At 41.2% G+C, this 14,622-nt stretch overlaps 1 protein-coding gene across 2 annotated transcripts in view; it reads left to right on the top strand.

The window, feature by feature from the left end:
• The first annotated feature begins 35 nt into the window (after positions 1-35).
• Positions 36-14,622, top strand: part of NTPCR (nucleoside-triphosphatase, cancer-related) — a 30,816-nt gene continuing 16,229 nt past the window's right edge. The window contains exons 1-5 of one of the 2 annotated variants that reach the window (XM_074580112.1): positions 36-167; positions 2,696-2,858; positions 3,958-4,054; positions 6,837-7,046; positions 11,811-13,867. In XM_074580112.1, the coding sequence (XP_074436213.1) occupies positions 134-167; positions 2,696-2,858; positions 3,958-4,054; positions 6,837-7,046; positions 11,811-11,879 (573 nt within the window). In that variant the 5' untranslated portion in view covers positions 36-133 and the 3' untranslated portion in view covers positions 11,880-13,867. Of the gene's footprint in view, positions 168-2,695; positions 2,859-3,957; positions 4,055-6,836; positions 7,047-11,810; positions 13,868-14,622 lie in introns of those variants that run through there. The other variant, XR_012586148.1, reaches the window with a different exon arrangement.

Here is a 14,622-nt window from a genome sequence, read left to right as displayed (position 1 = left end):
GCGGGGGCAGGGCAAGGCGGGGCGGGGCCGGGCCGCCGGGGCAGGGGCGGAGCGAGGCGGGGGGCGCAGCGCGGCGCTCCCGCCAGCCGGGCCGCGTCGTGTGGGGGGAGAGGGCGGAGCACGGATCCCCGCCATGTCCAAGCACGTTTTCCTCACGGGACCCCCAGGTAATGGGGGCAGGAGGAGCCTGGGGAGCAGGGCGAGGGGAGGCGGCGCCGCCGCCGGGGCCCGGCCCAGCCCGGGATGGCCTAGCCAGCCGCCCTGCGCGGGGCCGGCAGGGCTGTAAAGCGCTTTGGGCCAGGGGAAGGAGCCGGTGGCGGTCCCCAGCACCGGCCCCGGGCGTGAGGGAGCCCTGGGAGCGCCTCCTGCTGCAGCCGGGCCCGGCAGTTGCCTGCGAGGAGACCCCGGCTGCCGGCCTGCAGGCCTCTAGCTGCTCCCCTCCCCGGGCGTCGCCTGTTGAGGTCAGAGCTGCTGCCTTCATTCACCTGTTCCTAATGAAGGTCCATTTTAGCTCTCTGCGCCGTCCCCTGTCATGTCCTTTTCCAGGTGCTACTGCTTTGTCCCTGGCCCCTGCCCTGAAGTTCAATATTGGGAGGGAAAAAAACCTCCTGGACAACTAATCCTGCTTCAGTTAAACTGCAGCCATTAGTAATTTCTGACCACTCATCTTTTCTGTAACTTAATTGTTGTGATTTAGCACTTCCAACCAAAGTAATGTTCGGTTATAGGTAATAATTGGTATTCCAGATGGGCAGGCCTTGACTGAAGTGATGGAGTAGTTTATCATGGTAGGGGAATCTGATTATTGTGGAGGTAAAGTGGTGTAGAGTATGAGGGTCGAACTACAAGGTTGATGAAGAAATAAACCAGTTATTATGATTGCAAAGCTTTCTTTCGCTGTCTGGAAGTAAAGTAGTGGGCCTAGCTCTCCTTTTGGGGAACCTTTTGCAGATACCTGTCTTGTCTGGAATTAATTTAAAACGCTACTCTAGGCTGAGATAGCAATACCTTCCACCCACTTGATTCTGTTTTTCCATCCACTGAATAAAGGCAGCCTTCCAGAAGATGCAGAGCTTCAGCCTGCTTAGGCCTTGTCTCTGTTCTTTTAGGTGAAACTGAGTGTGCTGTTTTGATTAGCTAAATGTATAAGTTTAAGCTTTCTTAAACTTAGTTTGAGTTTGACTTAGCTTTCTTTGGCAGTTTACTGAATGAAGGTAACCAAATTAGAGATAGCAAATCTACTTAGCCAAATTAGTATAAATTCGTTTATAGAGACAAGGCCCAGCAAAGATGGTACATATTGATGGTGCCACATTTGACATTTTATTGTTGTTCAAATGCCAGGAATCCCTTTGGCTTCAATTTTGAAAAGCTTGATTAATAGTTTAACTAGATGCCCTTGAAGCCACAGAATATTTTGCCATTGATATTGACTGTTAAGAAAGTAATTCCTAAATCTGCTTAAAATCTAAGGGAGGAATTTGGTATGTGCATGTTGAAGTTATTTCTGTTGGCATCTTTAGGCATCTCACATTTGGTCTATATTCCTTGTCTCCAGGAATTTAAGGATTTATTCTGCAGATTTTCTATCTTCTGATTTTTTTGGACAATGATTAAAAATGAAGTGTTAACACTAAATTTAGTGAGAGGCAATAAAGTTGAGTTTAAAAGGAGATTGTCGAGGGATGCACTTGTACAATGGCAAAGGAGAAGAAATAGCTCCTTTGTGGGAACTGAGAGGATGTCTGAAACATGGCCAGTGTTCACCTTGTAGAAACTACATCAGACTGTGCTAGGAGACATCAGGTGGCGAGGGTTTTAAGGATCTGTTTTAGGGTAAGAAAAAGGATTATAGGACCACAGGATAATTCATGTGAGAAGGGACTTCAGGGGGTGTAAAGAAGGGTCAGCTGTGAGGCCAGACCAGGTTGCTCAAGGATTTATCGAGTCAGATCTTGAAAACCTCAAAGGATGTGAAGACAGCTTCTCTAGGCAACCTGTTCCAGGGCTTGATTGTCCTCACAAGAAAAAAGCTTTTCCTTGTATCTAGTCAAAACCTCTGTTGCTTCAATTACCATAAGAAGCGTGTTTCTGTTGTTGGAAATATTTTTTGCCATGTAGGACCCGACATCTCAAGGGCACTGAGTGCTTCCTATTTCTAGGACATCAATGGATGTAGTATGTCCCTTGTGCCAGTTAGGCTCCTGGTAATAGCAGTCAATTTTGACCTTATGATCTAACAGGGGGATGAACTCAGCTCTGTTCTTGAAAAGTAGTGAATAGCAGCAGCAGAAAGGGAGATTCATCAGTCAGTCTTCCAGCTAGCTTGGCTATCAGTTGTGTAACAGTATGGCTCTGCTGTATTTACCTGCCTTGGGGCAAGCTTTGTGGCCTGCCCATGCAGTAAGCTAACAGGTTTTGTGGTAGTCTGGGATGTTTTTACCATTCTGTAGGGACTCCACTGTAGGCATACTTCTTAAAGGCTAATAAAACATTACAGTGTCAGTACAAGATGAACTTTAGAAGGTTTTTTTGCTCTTTCCTTTCCTAGCAATTACCAAAAAAAACCAATTTGCAAACTTTAAAAGTAATCAATGTTCCTGCTAAACTGAATCATTACTGTGGTGTTTAAAATGGGATAATAGTGGAGAAGATGATTAATCCTGTGTGCTTTTTATTTCCTCTTTATTTTTAGGGGTTGGAAAGACAACTTTAATCCAGAAAGTCACTCAAGCTCTGAAATCCTCGGGCATTCCCATTGATGGATTTTACACAGAGGAAGTTAGAGAAGGTGGCAGGAGAACAGGATTCGATGTTGTCACTTTGTCTGGAAAACGAGGACCTTTATCTAGAGTCAGGTACTGAGGTTTTAATAACTGTAAGTGGCTTATTGTTTTTTACTTCTGCTCCAGTCTGTCAGCATGTTAAATGCTCCTCCAGAAGGTGATTTCCAGCACGCATATGGCTTTCATGGTCGGGTTCTTTGAGAATGACACTGCGTGACCTGGCTGATAGGGTATGTGGACAGTGTCTCTATTGCATAGTGAAATATTGAAAATGTGCTAGAGAAGGGTATTCTCTCTTGCTGCTTATTCTACACCAGATAGAGAGGAAGCACTGCTGAGCCTTTTATTGTGAGGCTGAGTCTCTTAGGGATACAGTCAGTAGCTTATTGTAGGCAGGTAGGAAGTTGGTTTTGTTTCCACCAGCTAATTTATGGGGACAGAAGTAGAAAATAAGAGGGAAATTGCATATAACATTGTTTTAAAGAGCCACCGACTGGCCCACAAAACCCACATGTGAATTTTAAGGAAAAGAGGGTTTCAGAGCCCCGCTAAGGAGGGGGGTGGGGGCTCTGAAGTGCAGAGAGGCTCAGTCTCTCCTGATTCACTAGGCTTAGCTTTTCACACTTTGTGCAAACCTTAGTCTAGATCCAAGTGTGATGTTAGCACCTCATTCAGACTAAATAATTTGCATACTGCTAATAAAGGAGGTTCACCTAAGATAGTGTGATGCAGCACATGCAAACGGAGTGTTTTTCTAAGGTTGTTTAAGGGTTTTGCATCCCATACTGAGATTTGGGCTACTGCTGTGATGCGGTCTGTAGTGTCACATTACCAAATTCAAAGATCTGAACTGCAGGCATGTAATTTGATTTCAGTGTAAATATACCTGCTGGCTTTTGGGTACCATTACCCTTCCATACAGTGTTCAAATTTGAGCTCACATAGTTGTGAAGGTAGCTTCTGGTATATTTATTATCTTAAAGTATGCTATCTGCAATGTGACTTAAAGCATGGTTTACAGAGTTTCTTTCATTTTGTTAGAGGAATTAAGGGGATTTGACTTATTAGGATAACTTCTCATAAATCCATTTGAAATGACTGCAGTGAATTCTCACTAAACTCATTACTTCGAAGGAATTGTGCATTTAAAATATCTCTTTTTCAAATTCAGTTCTGATTCTTCTACTTCAAGACGTGAATATCGAGTTGGACAGTATGTTGTGGACCTTGTTTCATTTGAGCAGTTGGTTCTACCTATGCTGAGAAATGTGAGTATTCTATGAAAGCTGCTGAAAAATGGATGCTTTATGATAATTAGTGTTATTGGAAGACCGTGCTAGAGCAGTAGGTTTTGGTATGAATAAATGGCCTGTTTCTTGGGTTTTACTGATTCTGATTGACTTTTAAGATCAGGAAGCTGGAGGGGCAAATCTGGCTTGTTCTCTGGTGCTTACTGTGGTGTTTGAGAAGTCACAATCCCCACTCATTCTTGATCTGACATTGTCCTATGAGCAGGCCCTCCTTGACCTGAGAGACAGTAGATAGGAAGTTCCTTCCTATGCCACCGTCTTGTATATTGAAAAGTAAACAAAATGTAAGAGTGTCTTACCACACAGAACTGGATGGGGTCAGTGAGTCCAAGAAAAAAGCTTTTGCTGCTGCTCCTCTTACTTACAGCCTTTTATTCCCTGTTGCTCTGATTCCCATCTTCTTCCAGAAGAAGCATTTGTTTCTTGAATCTAGTGGTTATTTTTGATTACCACTGTATAAGTACCTGGAGACTGGTAGGTTTTAACTGATAATAGCAGTCTAATAATTTGGGATTTAGCCTGCTGCACAAGGAGTGCTCTGGTGTGACAACGCTTTCCTCACAGTTTTTTTTCCTATCCTTCTCCTAATATTTTGTTACAACTGTGCAAGCAATATGGTGATTATCTCCCTTTTTCCTTCTCCTTCCTCTCTCTCGCTCCAACCTTTCCCCTCTCCAAAATTACACCAGAACAGATCTGATTTTGGCAATAATATATGACAAATGGTGTGCAGCAGCTGCTGAGCTGTACTACTAAAAAAAAATCCTATTGTGATTTTTCTACACTGCCGAAGCTCGAGGGGCCAAGGAAGACGGGACTTCTTAATGAACTTTGAAAGAACAAAAAAACCAAGGAGGTACAAGGAGCAAAAACAAGATTGAGGATCTGATTCTTGTTTTTGTCAAGGAACATTAAAGTCTGAGTAGGGAAGCAAAGACGGGGGCAAGGGAGAAAGGAAATACTAATAAAATGGGACAATTTTTTTATGATTAATTGCATGGTAAGTTGATTTACTACGTTAGTAAATAGAAGGATTGTTTAATAAAAAAGACTTCATTAAGCCAGCACTGTACTCGGAATCCTTTTACTGCTGCATTAATGTGAAGTCCAGGAGAGATTGTGCTAGAAGGGTGTTAGCAGTGTTGAATTTTTCAGGCTATTTCTTTTTCTGCAAGAAAAGAAGAGTGAAGAGAAGAAAAGGGGCCAGCAGGGTTGGACAGTGCATGATGCTGTTCTCATTGAAAGCCCTGCTAATCAGTTTTGTGGAAATGTGGTCATGCATGTAGGTGGCACAAAATGGGAGAGGAGGAGAGTGAGGAAGATCGTAGAACTGAAACAGGAGAGTCATAGGTATGGTCTGGTTTAATCAGGGAGCAGCACGGCGGGGCCATGTGCCCATATTGTTTTGAGGACAGCTTCAGCTCTTAAGGCTTGAGTCTCGTTGACTCCAGTGAGAACAGGGGTAGATCCTGCAATGGATGATCTTTCTGGTTCTGGAAACTTTGCCAGGCAGGACTGAGGATTTTTTTCAAAGCAAAATGCTCTGTTTCTTAGTGTGTGACCTAGTGACTAGTATTGGCTTTTTAGCTCACTGATCTATGAAAGGATTTTAGATAAAACGGTTACTCAGCAGGGACTTAGCTTGAAAAGGTTTTAGGATGCATGTTATACAGTTCTTCCATTTTCCCAGAAGCAAATACTTTGCCTTCACAAGGGAAGACATTTCAATTTTTTTTCTTTTTTTTTTTTAGGTTCTGTATAATATGTCTGGTATTGGTATATATTCATGGGTCTACAGTGATGTTTTGACTTGAATTGATTTTCTCCTTACTTCTGTAAATAATGGAGTGCAATTCTCTGTTACTTTTACCAAGAGAGAATAGGCAGTGCACTTCCTTTTCTGTTGACTACTTCCTCTGCTTTCTGAGTTGCTTTTCCCTCTTGTTATCTCTTAGACTTCCCTGCTGCTCACACCGATCTGCAGCACGGTACTGTTTGTCACAGTAAGCAAACCTCAAATGTGGTTAGTCTTTATTATGGTGCCTGTCCTACAATCCAGGGGGACTATAGAATAAGCTATATCTCGACAAAGAAATGGAAGATGACTGTTGTTATGTGAGAGAGGCTTGGAAACGGCTTGGTTGTTATCCAGATAGCTTTGAAGAAAGCTAGTTGTTCTGAGAGAAATGCTGGTTTTGACCCTCCCTTAACCCAGCTACAAGAGGACAAACTTCGGAATCTAGATTTAGTGCAAGTCTTTTTTTTTTTTTTTTTTTAAATACTTGTCTTGTGTGGATATTGATCTATTCTAAATGTATAATTTGATGGGAAGGGTGAAGTTTTGAAAAATTGGTGTCCCTCAGATTGATTCAGAGCTGCTAGTAAGCTAAGTGCAGTTCTTAATTGTCAAATAGCTCATATGGGACCATTGTGAGAATTCTGCTTTGAAGGAAAATGATATGTTGATATTTGATATTAAGAATATTTCCTATTGTAGTTGGTATTTATGCTGTATGTATATTCTCATCTTTCCAAAACTCCATGCTGGAATACAAATGGTAGAATGATAGATTTATAAGTCTGTCAGTTACTAGCAGCAGCTTTGACTCTTCCATTTTCCCCAGTATTACAATTGAATTGAGTTTTTTTGGAGGTGTTTCTTTTATTACCGTAGAAGTTATTTCTGTTGCTTGGTCTAAGTTCTGTGTTGTTTACAGTCTCTTGATGCACTTTTCCACAGGTAAATCATGGCAGTGATGCAGAGAAAAAGATTTGTGTCATAGATGAGATTGGCAAAATGGAACTCTTCAGCCAGGCTTTTATTCAAGCTGTTCGTCAGACGCTGACTGGCTCAGGGACCGTGGTACTTGGAACTATTCCTATACCTAAGGGAAAGCCACTGGATCTTGTTGAAGAAATAAGAAGTAGGAAAGATATTAAAGTGTTCAATGTGAGTAACATTAAATATCCTTAAAGAGCCTTCTGTTCTAGGTTGCTGGTTTGTATTTGGCTCTGTTAAAGAACTAATTGTTACTACCAATTGATAGCTGTGGGTAGCTTGTATGAAATAAGTTTTTTAGTTTCCATTTTATTCTTAATGGGCAGGTGTTCACCTTATTAAAAAAAAAAAAAATCACAGTTGGCAGTTACTGTAGCAGTCTCACACAGCTGGCTTTGCTTGTGAGGGGCTGTAGAAGTAACGATATAGTTGTTTTAAAAGGTTTTCTTGCTGTAGTATTATTGCCATATAAGTATTCATTATTCCTAAGAGTTAAATCTTTTATAGTACAGTCAGATTTAAATTATTTTTTTTTCAGACTGGCTTGCAGAAGTATTACCAGTAATCATATTCCAGAAAAAAAAAGGCAGCAGTGGAGTTTGCAGAAATTATTTCTAGAAGAAAGACACTTGTAAATGGAGTGTGCTTTTCTCTGGAGTCAGTGAACCAATTTTGGAATTCATTATGTTATTTTTACAGACATAATTCTCAGAATATTAGAGCCTCAAAGTGCATTTCTGATCAGTTACAGGGAGGTTCTCAAAAACTTACCACATCAAAAACATAGCCTGTTCATAGGAATACGCGCGTGAGGTTTCCTTAACATCTCTAAGTGTCCTGGAGGCTTCACAGAAACAAACTAAACGCAGCCCCCACTCCTTTGAGCTCAGTGTGTACTATTTGTAGTAAAGAATAAAGCTGTGTATCCAAAACTGAACTGTGCATCTCTAGAAATTAGAAATTCAGTAAGTGGGACTTACACATCCTGGCTTACTAAGAGGGGTGATACGCTGAAGAGCAGCATACTGTTGCAGCCTGTTCTTTATCAGATGCACGTCTGATGCATTCTCATGCAGTGAGAATGCTTACTTTGTTTTCATCCAAGTGAACGAGGAAGGAAAAAGCACTGTCTTGAGACTGAATGATCTTAATTACTGCAGAGAAAGTAAACCCTTCATCTTCTTTTTTCCTCTTCAAAGTGGGATTAATAAAAATGCAGTGCTCAAAAAAGTTCCTCAGATTCTTTTACTTGGTAGTCCCATCATCATCTTCAATTTCTGTTTTTTAAATCAAATGCCAGTTTAATTAAGTGCTAAAGCAATCCGAGGAGCAAAGATGAGAGAAGATTCCTTTGCTCATATAAGCATTCAACTCCTATCGCGCCTTTCAGAGATAAAACCCCAGGTTTCCCACTGACAAGTTGATGTGAGTTAGTTGTCAGGCTACTGAAGAGGGATGCACGTGAATGTGAATTTTGTGTGACCTGCTTTACAGTGGTAGGGCAGGGGAAGGGGGAACGGAGAATGCCTCGCTGAAAGTAATGGTCATTCGGTGCTTAGGCTGCAGTCATGGCAAGGCAATAGTGTGCGTTTGGTCCTCTCAGGAGCAAATGGAGTGCTGGGAAACAGTGTTTGGCTTTTCAAGGAAGCTTTTGAGGCTTCCGCTGTCTCTTTTTATCAGGTGATGTTCTGAGGGCACGTACCAGTCAGCCCTGCGTTGTTAGCTGTATCAGTCTGCCCATACATCTTTCTCCTAAGTACTGACTAGACTACAGCCAGCAAAAGTCTTCCTGTAAATTTCAATGGAGCAATGTTTCTCTAGCTAAAAAAAAAAGTCACTAAAAAAATGAGTCATCCTATTTATGCTGCTGAGATTAGGATGTGCAGGTTTCTTTGTTTAACCACAGAGTTCTCTGGTGAATCCGTTAGCCAAAAGCACGTGTGTGAAATGTGTGACGGACTGCAATAGTTCCCAGGTGGCAGAGACCTGCTATGCTGAAGTGTTGTGCAGGAGAGCATCTGTCTCGCTTGCTTCAGTGACACACTACATGCTCTTTCCCAGCTAGTTAAAACGTGTGCATGAGTAAGAACAGAACCTGCCCGTGGGGAGTCGGAGGTGTTACTGTCTGAAGTAAATACTGGATCCCCAGCTATGTTCTCCAAGGGCTGTGGCATGGAGAGAACCTGGAGTGCCCAAATTGTTCATGATCAGTAATTTCTTACTAACTTTTATGGTGCCTGGAAATGTGCAGAAGTAGGTGGCTGCCTTCCAAAAAAGTTCTGCCTGCTTTGTCACTTAATACAGAGTTAGGCTGTGTTCACGTTACTCAGCAGAGTTTTCTTAGCCTTCTCTTAGTGTCACAAGGGCAGTTCTGATGTTGGACACTAAGTGCACAGAGACAGCTGTTTGGGGTTTTACAGTCCGTTCTGTCTTGAAAGCATATTCAGTGTGTGTAAATGGGCCCAGATGCCCTAAAAGCAGTTGAGGATTTGGTCCCAAATGTTTAATTTATTATGTTTAGAGCACTTCACGATAGGAGCTCTGATATTTAACACATTTCTTTCCATTCTTGCCCAATTTCATTTTGCTGAGAACAAAACTTTCCAGTGAAACTACAGAGGCTCTTTTTGCGCTGCCCGGATCTGTGTAGTTTTGCAGACAGTGTCATAAATAGGATCAGATTATCCTTAGCAGCTGGCACATACTCATTTTCTCCCTTTTTCCCATCTATTGATTTTGCTTTCATGAAAGCCATTAGTGAATTTTGGTTGCATATGCCTTTTAAGAAAGAAAATAAATAGTTAAATGGATCAGAAGAAGAAATGGTTCCATTTGAACAAACTGTACAGGAGGGATTTCCTTGACAGTATGTTAACAGTTAGGGGAAGAAAGCTTTTGTCCTCTACTGTTGCCTGCTTGGACTCTAGGTGGTAGTTTCCTTCGAATTACCTAAATGCTTAGTATAAGCAGCATCTACAGTTATTTTCAATTCCCTGTTTAAAAATCTACCCATCTGTTTGTACATTCAGTACAGATACTGGGGGATTTGTTTTCTCTGGGAAAACTGCCTGCACAGAATGTCTCCAGATCTTAAGAGGAGACTTGTATCTATCAACCAGCCTTTGTAAAACAGTTGTGAAAATTTCCCAGCACTTGGCACTTTCTCTCTGCAGCTCTCACTGGACTTCTGGCATGTAGGTATGGAAAAAGCATAGATAAAATATAGTATTGTTTTTGTTGGCTGTGAGACAGTGGGAAGAGCTATTAAATGTTCAGAAGGTCCTTTGAAAGTCAGGATATCAGGACACTTGCTGGGAGATTTAGAGTTTGGCTGATCTATGCTCTGTGCCTTGTTTACCTTGGGGTCTCTCAATAGCTTTACTGAAGAGCAATTCTATTCTTTGTTGTCTTGCCCTCTTTGTTATTGTGGGGTTTTCTGTTTATCTTATAATAGGCTTGGAATGATACTCTATAAACAGCACTGTTTTCAGGCAGATCTTCCCTTTCACTCCCCTTTTTTTTTTAATGTCACTTTTTCATCAGTCCTGTGTTGATCTGCTCTCTTGAATTCAAGTGGTGTAGGTGAGACCACCATCTCTAGGTTCTACAGTGTTGGTTTCCAGTATTTGGATAGGATGTCTGTGACTAAACAGCAGTAGGCTCCTAGGGCCAGATTCTTCAGGTAGGACTGTCACCTATTTAAAAATAATAATAATACTTTCTCCTGTTCGCTATTGACTGTCATACCGGAAGGGATACGAACCCTTGCGCTCAGATCTTAAATGCAGCTACAGGGAATGCAGTGAAAGCTTGCTGGTAGAGAGTTTTATGCCATGCATACTGTGTCCTTCCTTGTCAAACAGCATTTCTCAAACTTTGTTAAAAATATGAACACCCTTACTTTTTTTTTTGGCTCATCTGTCTTTGTCTGATTTCTTCCTGCCCGCTCTGCAGGGATCTGAACAGTGGGGAAAATTTCTTAGCCTGTTTAAGATGAGGCTTTTGCTGACACTTCACAATGGCTTGTTAACCCTTTCACCACCTCAGCCATCTCCCCAGATTTTGGTTGAGTTAGTAATGCATGGCACTGTGGGTCACTGGGCTCTCTATCAGGATCCAGTCTATCAAGAAGGAGTAATTTACAACCCCCTTCCTTCCCCCCACACCCCCCTCCCTGTGCTCTGTCTTTTCTGCACCTGGGAACTGAGCTGACTAGCAAGTGCTGGCGTTTGCTTGGCAGTTTACAGTAATCTCTACATGCTGCAATGCAGATGGGCCCAGCAAAAGACAGGACGCTGGGCTATATGGATTTTCACATGTACTGATCTTAAAACCCAACATTTCCATGGACCAGTCAACCAAAGGCATACCTCAGTGTGCTATAAAAGCTCCCCAGCATTCTCAAGTAATCTTTCCCCCCACCCCCCACCCCCAAGGTGTTTCTATCCTGCAGTGCTAAGGTTTCTCAGAATACAGAGTTGTGCTGCTAAGCCTGTTTTAATATTTTTCATTGCAGATGTTTTTTGACTTGGTCTGTCATCCTAATAAATACAACCCTTTGAAGTACTGAAGGCCTAAGAACTCCACTTTATAGTAGGAAAGTTATATTTGGTAATTGAAAAGGATTTCTAGTAATGACAAAAGTACATACTGGTTCTTCAAGTGATTCTTGTTAGTTATTCAAGCCCTGAATAATGCTGCAAAATACCATGGGTAATTAGATCAAAAAGATCCCTGAATATTCAATTACATATGCAGGTTTGTGGGGTAAGCTTATTGTGTTCTCAGTAGCAGAAGGTGGCAGGTGTTTGACACTCAACATTCCTCCACTGAGAAAGAAATGCATTTGAATTTCTGCTTTGTTTGGTTTTGAAGTAAACACTGATATAGAGGTTATTCATCAAATTACATCAGTTTTAATTTCTCTTTCTCTAGGTTAGTAAGGAAAACAGAAACAGCATTTTGCAAGACGTCTTGGCAGCTGTGGAATCTTGCAGAAAATGAAGACCTTTTCTTGCCTGTAAACAGTAAAGCTTTTATTTTAACAAAACATTACAACATTTTGTGGATGTTTTTGAGTCTGTCCTTCCTGCTTTATCCCCTGGAGGCTTTCCTGGAGCCTTCAGGGTAAGCAAGGTAAAGCTGGTAATATTCTAACATGTGAAAATGAGATAGCAGGATTCTTATATTCAGTTCACAAGCTGATCCATTCAAAAAAATGAACAGATGCGTAGCTAACATCCAGTTCTAATCTGGGCATTTGAAAGTAAGGTGGTCTACTCGGATCCTAGTTACACCACGTAAAAGCAATTAACTGTCAAATCTGTTTGAGATCTTCATCTTTCAGAGTGCGGTGTGGACTGTTCTGCCTAGAAAGCAATTCAGTATCTGGAAGTTAGCCCTGCTGTAACAGAGCAGAACCCTGCCCAAAATGTCTATGCGCTCTGCCTGGTTTATGTAGAAACACCTTTGCTGTCGGTGATCCAGCTTAGGTGTGCCCAAGTGTGTTTCAGTGTGGGTGCTGACCATTCGTGAGGTAGAAGGAATATGCAGATGCTCTGTCCCTACCCCCAGACACCCTTCTCTCCAGTTGCAGTACAAGAAGGGGTTATCTAGAATTTCAAGGAAATTTCCTGTAGTCCCAAGTGACGTTTACAGAATTCCGCTTCAGGAAGAAAAATAACCAACTCTAACCTCTCTTAAGTGGCCCAGACATGTTGATAACAGGGCTGCATTTTGGGTTTATTTTCAACTTTCTGATGGCAATCCTGCCTCGCACCCCCTTAAAAAATTATATATATAAATCTCCAAGTCCATGAAGTTCAGTCAAATCTTGACTTGTGTTTTTTGTGCAGGGTTATTAAGTCAGGATCAACTTAATACTGCATTTGTCTGTATGGGTTTTACAATCTGTTATGTTTAGTGATACTTTTTGTTTGGTTGGGTTTTTTTTCTTACTCAATTCTTTACATGGTTAATGGTGAAATAAGAAGTGTTTGAGAGCATTAGACAATGTGTTTCCCTATGAGGTGTGCAAATGTGTTCAGGAGAACTGCTACCACTTAATCAGTTTTGCATGTTGTGAAAACAGAATTCCTTCCCAGGTGCACACTTGTTCATTGTGTGATTTATAGTCATCTCTGGCTGTGAAAAGTTGTTAAGAATTCAGTTGTTTCTTAACTTTTTTCTGTTCAGTTCAACAACTGTTAATATGAGCAAACTATTTAAAAGCATTTTCAAATATCTATTGTATTTATTGTTATCTATTTCTGTGAAACGGACGCGCAAAGCTGTCGGGAGCTGCATGGGGAGAGGCATTTTTCCAGGTGCCCTGGAAACAGCAGGCAGTTAAAAGATGCCATGGCCTTGTACCCTGACTTCCCATTACACTACCATTCTGCAGTTGTCTTAAATGAGGACTGACCTTTAAAGCTAAATAAAATAGAGATATTTGACACCTCTCTGTAGAGTCTGGGGTGGGGAGTGATGGCAGAGTTCGGTTTTCCAAATTCAGCCAGTATTGTTGGGAGTTTCATCCCTTTAAGTGGTGGTTGTTCTTCATAAGAGTATATATATTGCCCTGCATATAACACCATGATACCTACCATAGTGCCATCATTTAATAGACTGGAAAAAAAAAGAATCATAACAACAAGTTTGGGAAACTTTTGACCAGTGTGCTTATCGTACTTTGAAGCCATTGTCTCATGGTGCAAGGAAGACCTTTGGTAGCGAGGGTAGCTAGTCATTGGAAAAAGTTCCAAAATGGAGGTGTATTTTTCCTTCACTGGAACTGCGAGTGGAAGTATCAGCCCTTTTAAATCAAAGGGCATTTTTGCTACTGACATCAGTAGCTCTTGCTTTCTGCTACCTATCTCAAGATTGGTGAGAGTCTTTAATTTGTTGTTGCTCTTTTTTTAAGCCCATCTTCTCTCTGAGCTACAGAGTGCTTTCCAAGAGAAATAAAGAGAAATTGTGTGATCTGTGTTCAGCAGAAGATCCTAGATGACCTTAACAGGAATGTCTGGCCTTTAAATCTGAGACAGTCCTGCAGAAGTGATTCACCTGTTTGAAATATACATCGAGTGAGAAAGTAGTATTTCCAACTGAACTTAGTTTTTATGACACCCTGTGTTTACTTTAGAGGTAAAAACGTATTTTCTGTTCTTGCACTAGTAAAATATTTGGAAGGCCTTGAGAGCACTGTAACAACAAACAGAGCATTCACAAATCCCCTGATGGGCCGATTTTACTAATAGCACACATTTGGTGAAAATAACCTGATGTACCAGCAAGATTCCAGATGACAACATTAGTGCACCTGCAGGTTTTAATTGGTGCAAAAAAGGGGAGAATATGAGGTACCAATTACTCTCTCAAAGCCTGAGAATTGAGGATGTTTTTGGCAAGGAGGCTTGTAATTCCAACATAAAATTGCGCACAGCATGGAATAAACAGGGCCTGCATTATTTATCATGCATTAGACAATTTTTGACTTGTAAAACTCTGAGAAGGCTGAAAGAGAGAGGTGAATCTTTAACACAGGACCTACTGCAAAGTTAATTATAAGTAATATGTCTGTCTTGCAGATTTAAGGATGCAGAAGCACCAGTGAAACTTTGTAATTAAATACCAGCTACCAATCCAGGGAGTAATCTAAATATGGCAATAATTGGGTAGTTGTTAAATACGTGTTGATAAGAAGATGATTATTACATGCTGGAGAATTTCACTGGTAATTCTAATC

Source organism: Larus michahellis, chromosome 3 (genome assembly GCF_964199755.1).
Source record: "Larus michahellis chromosome 3, bLarMic1.1, whole genome shotgun sequence".
NCBI lineage: Eukaryota > Metazoa > Chordata > Aves > Charadriiformes > Laridae > Larus > Larus michahellis.
The sequence above is the reverse complement of the archived record's forward strand: the minus strand, read 5'-3'. Positions and strand labels throughout refer to the sequence as shown.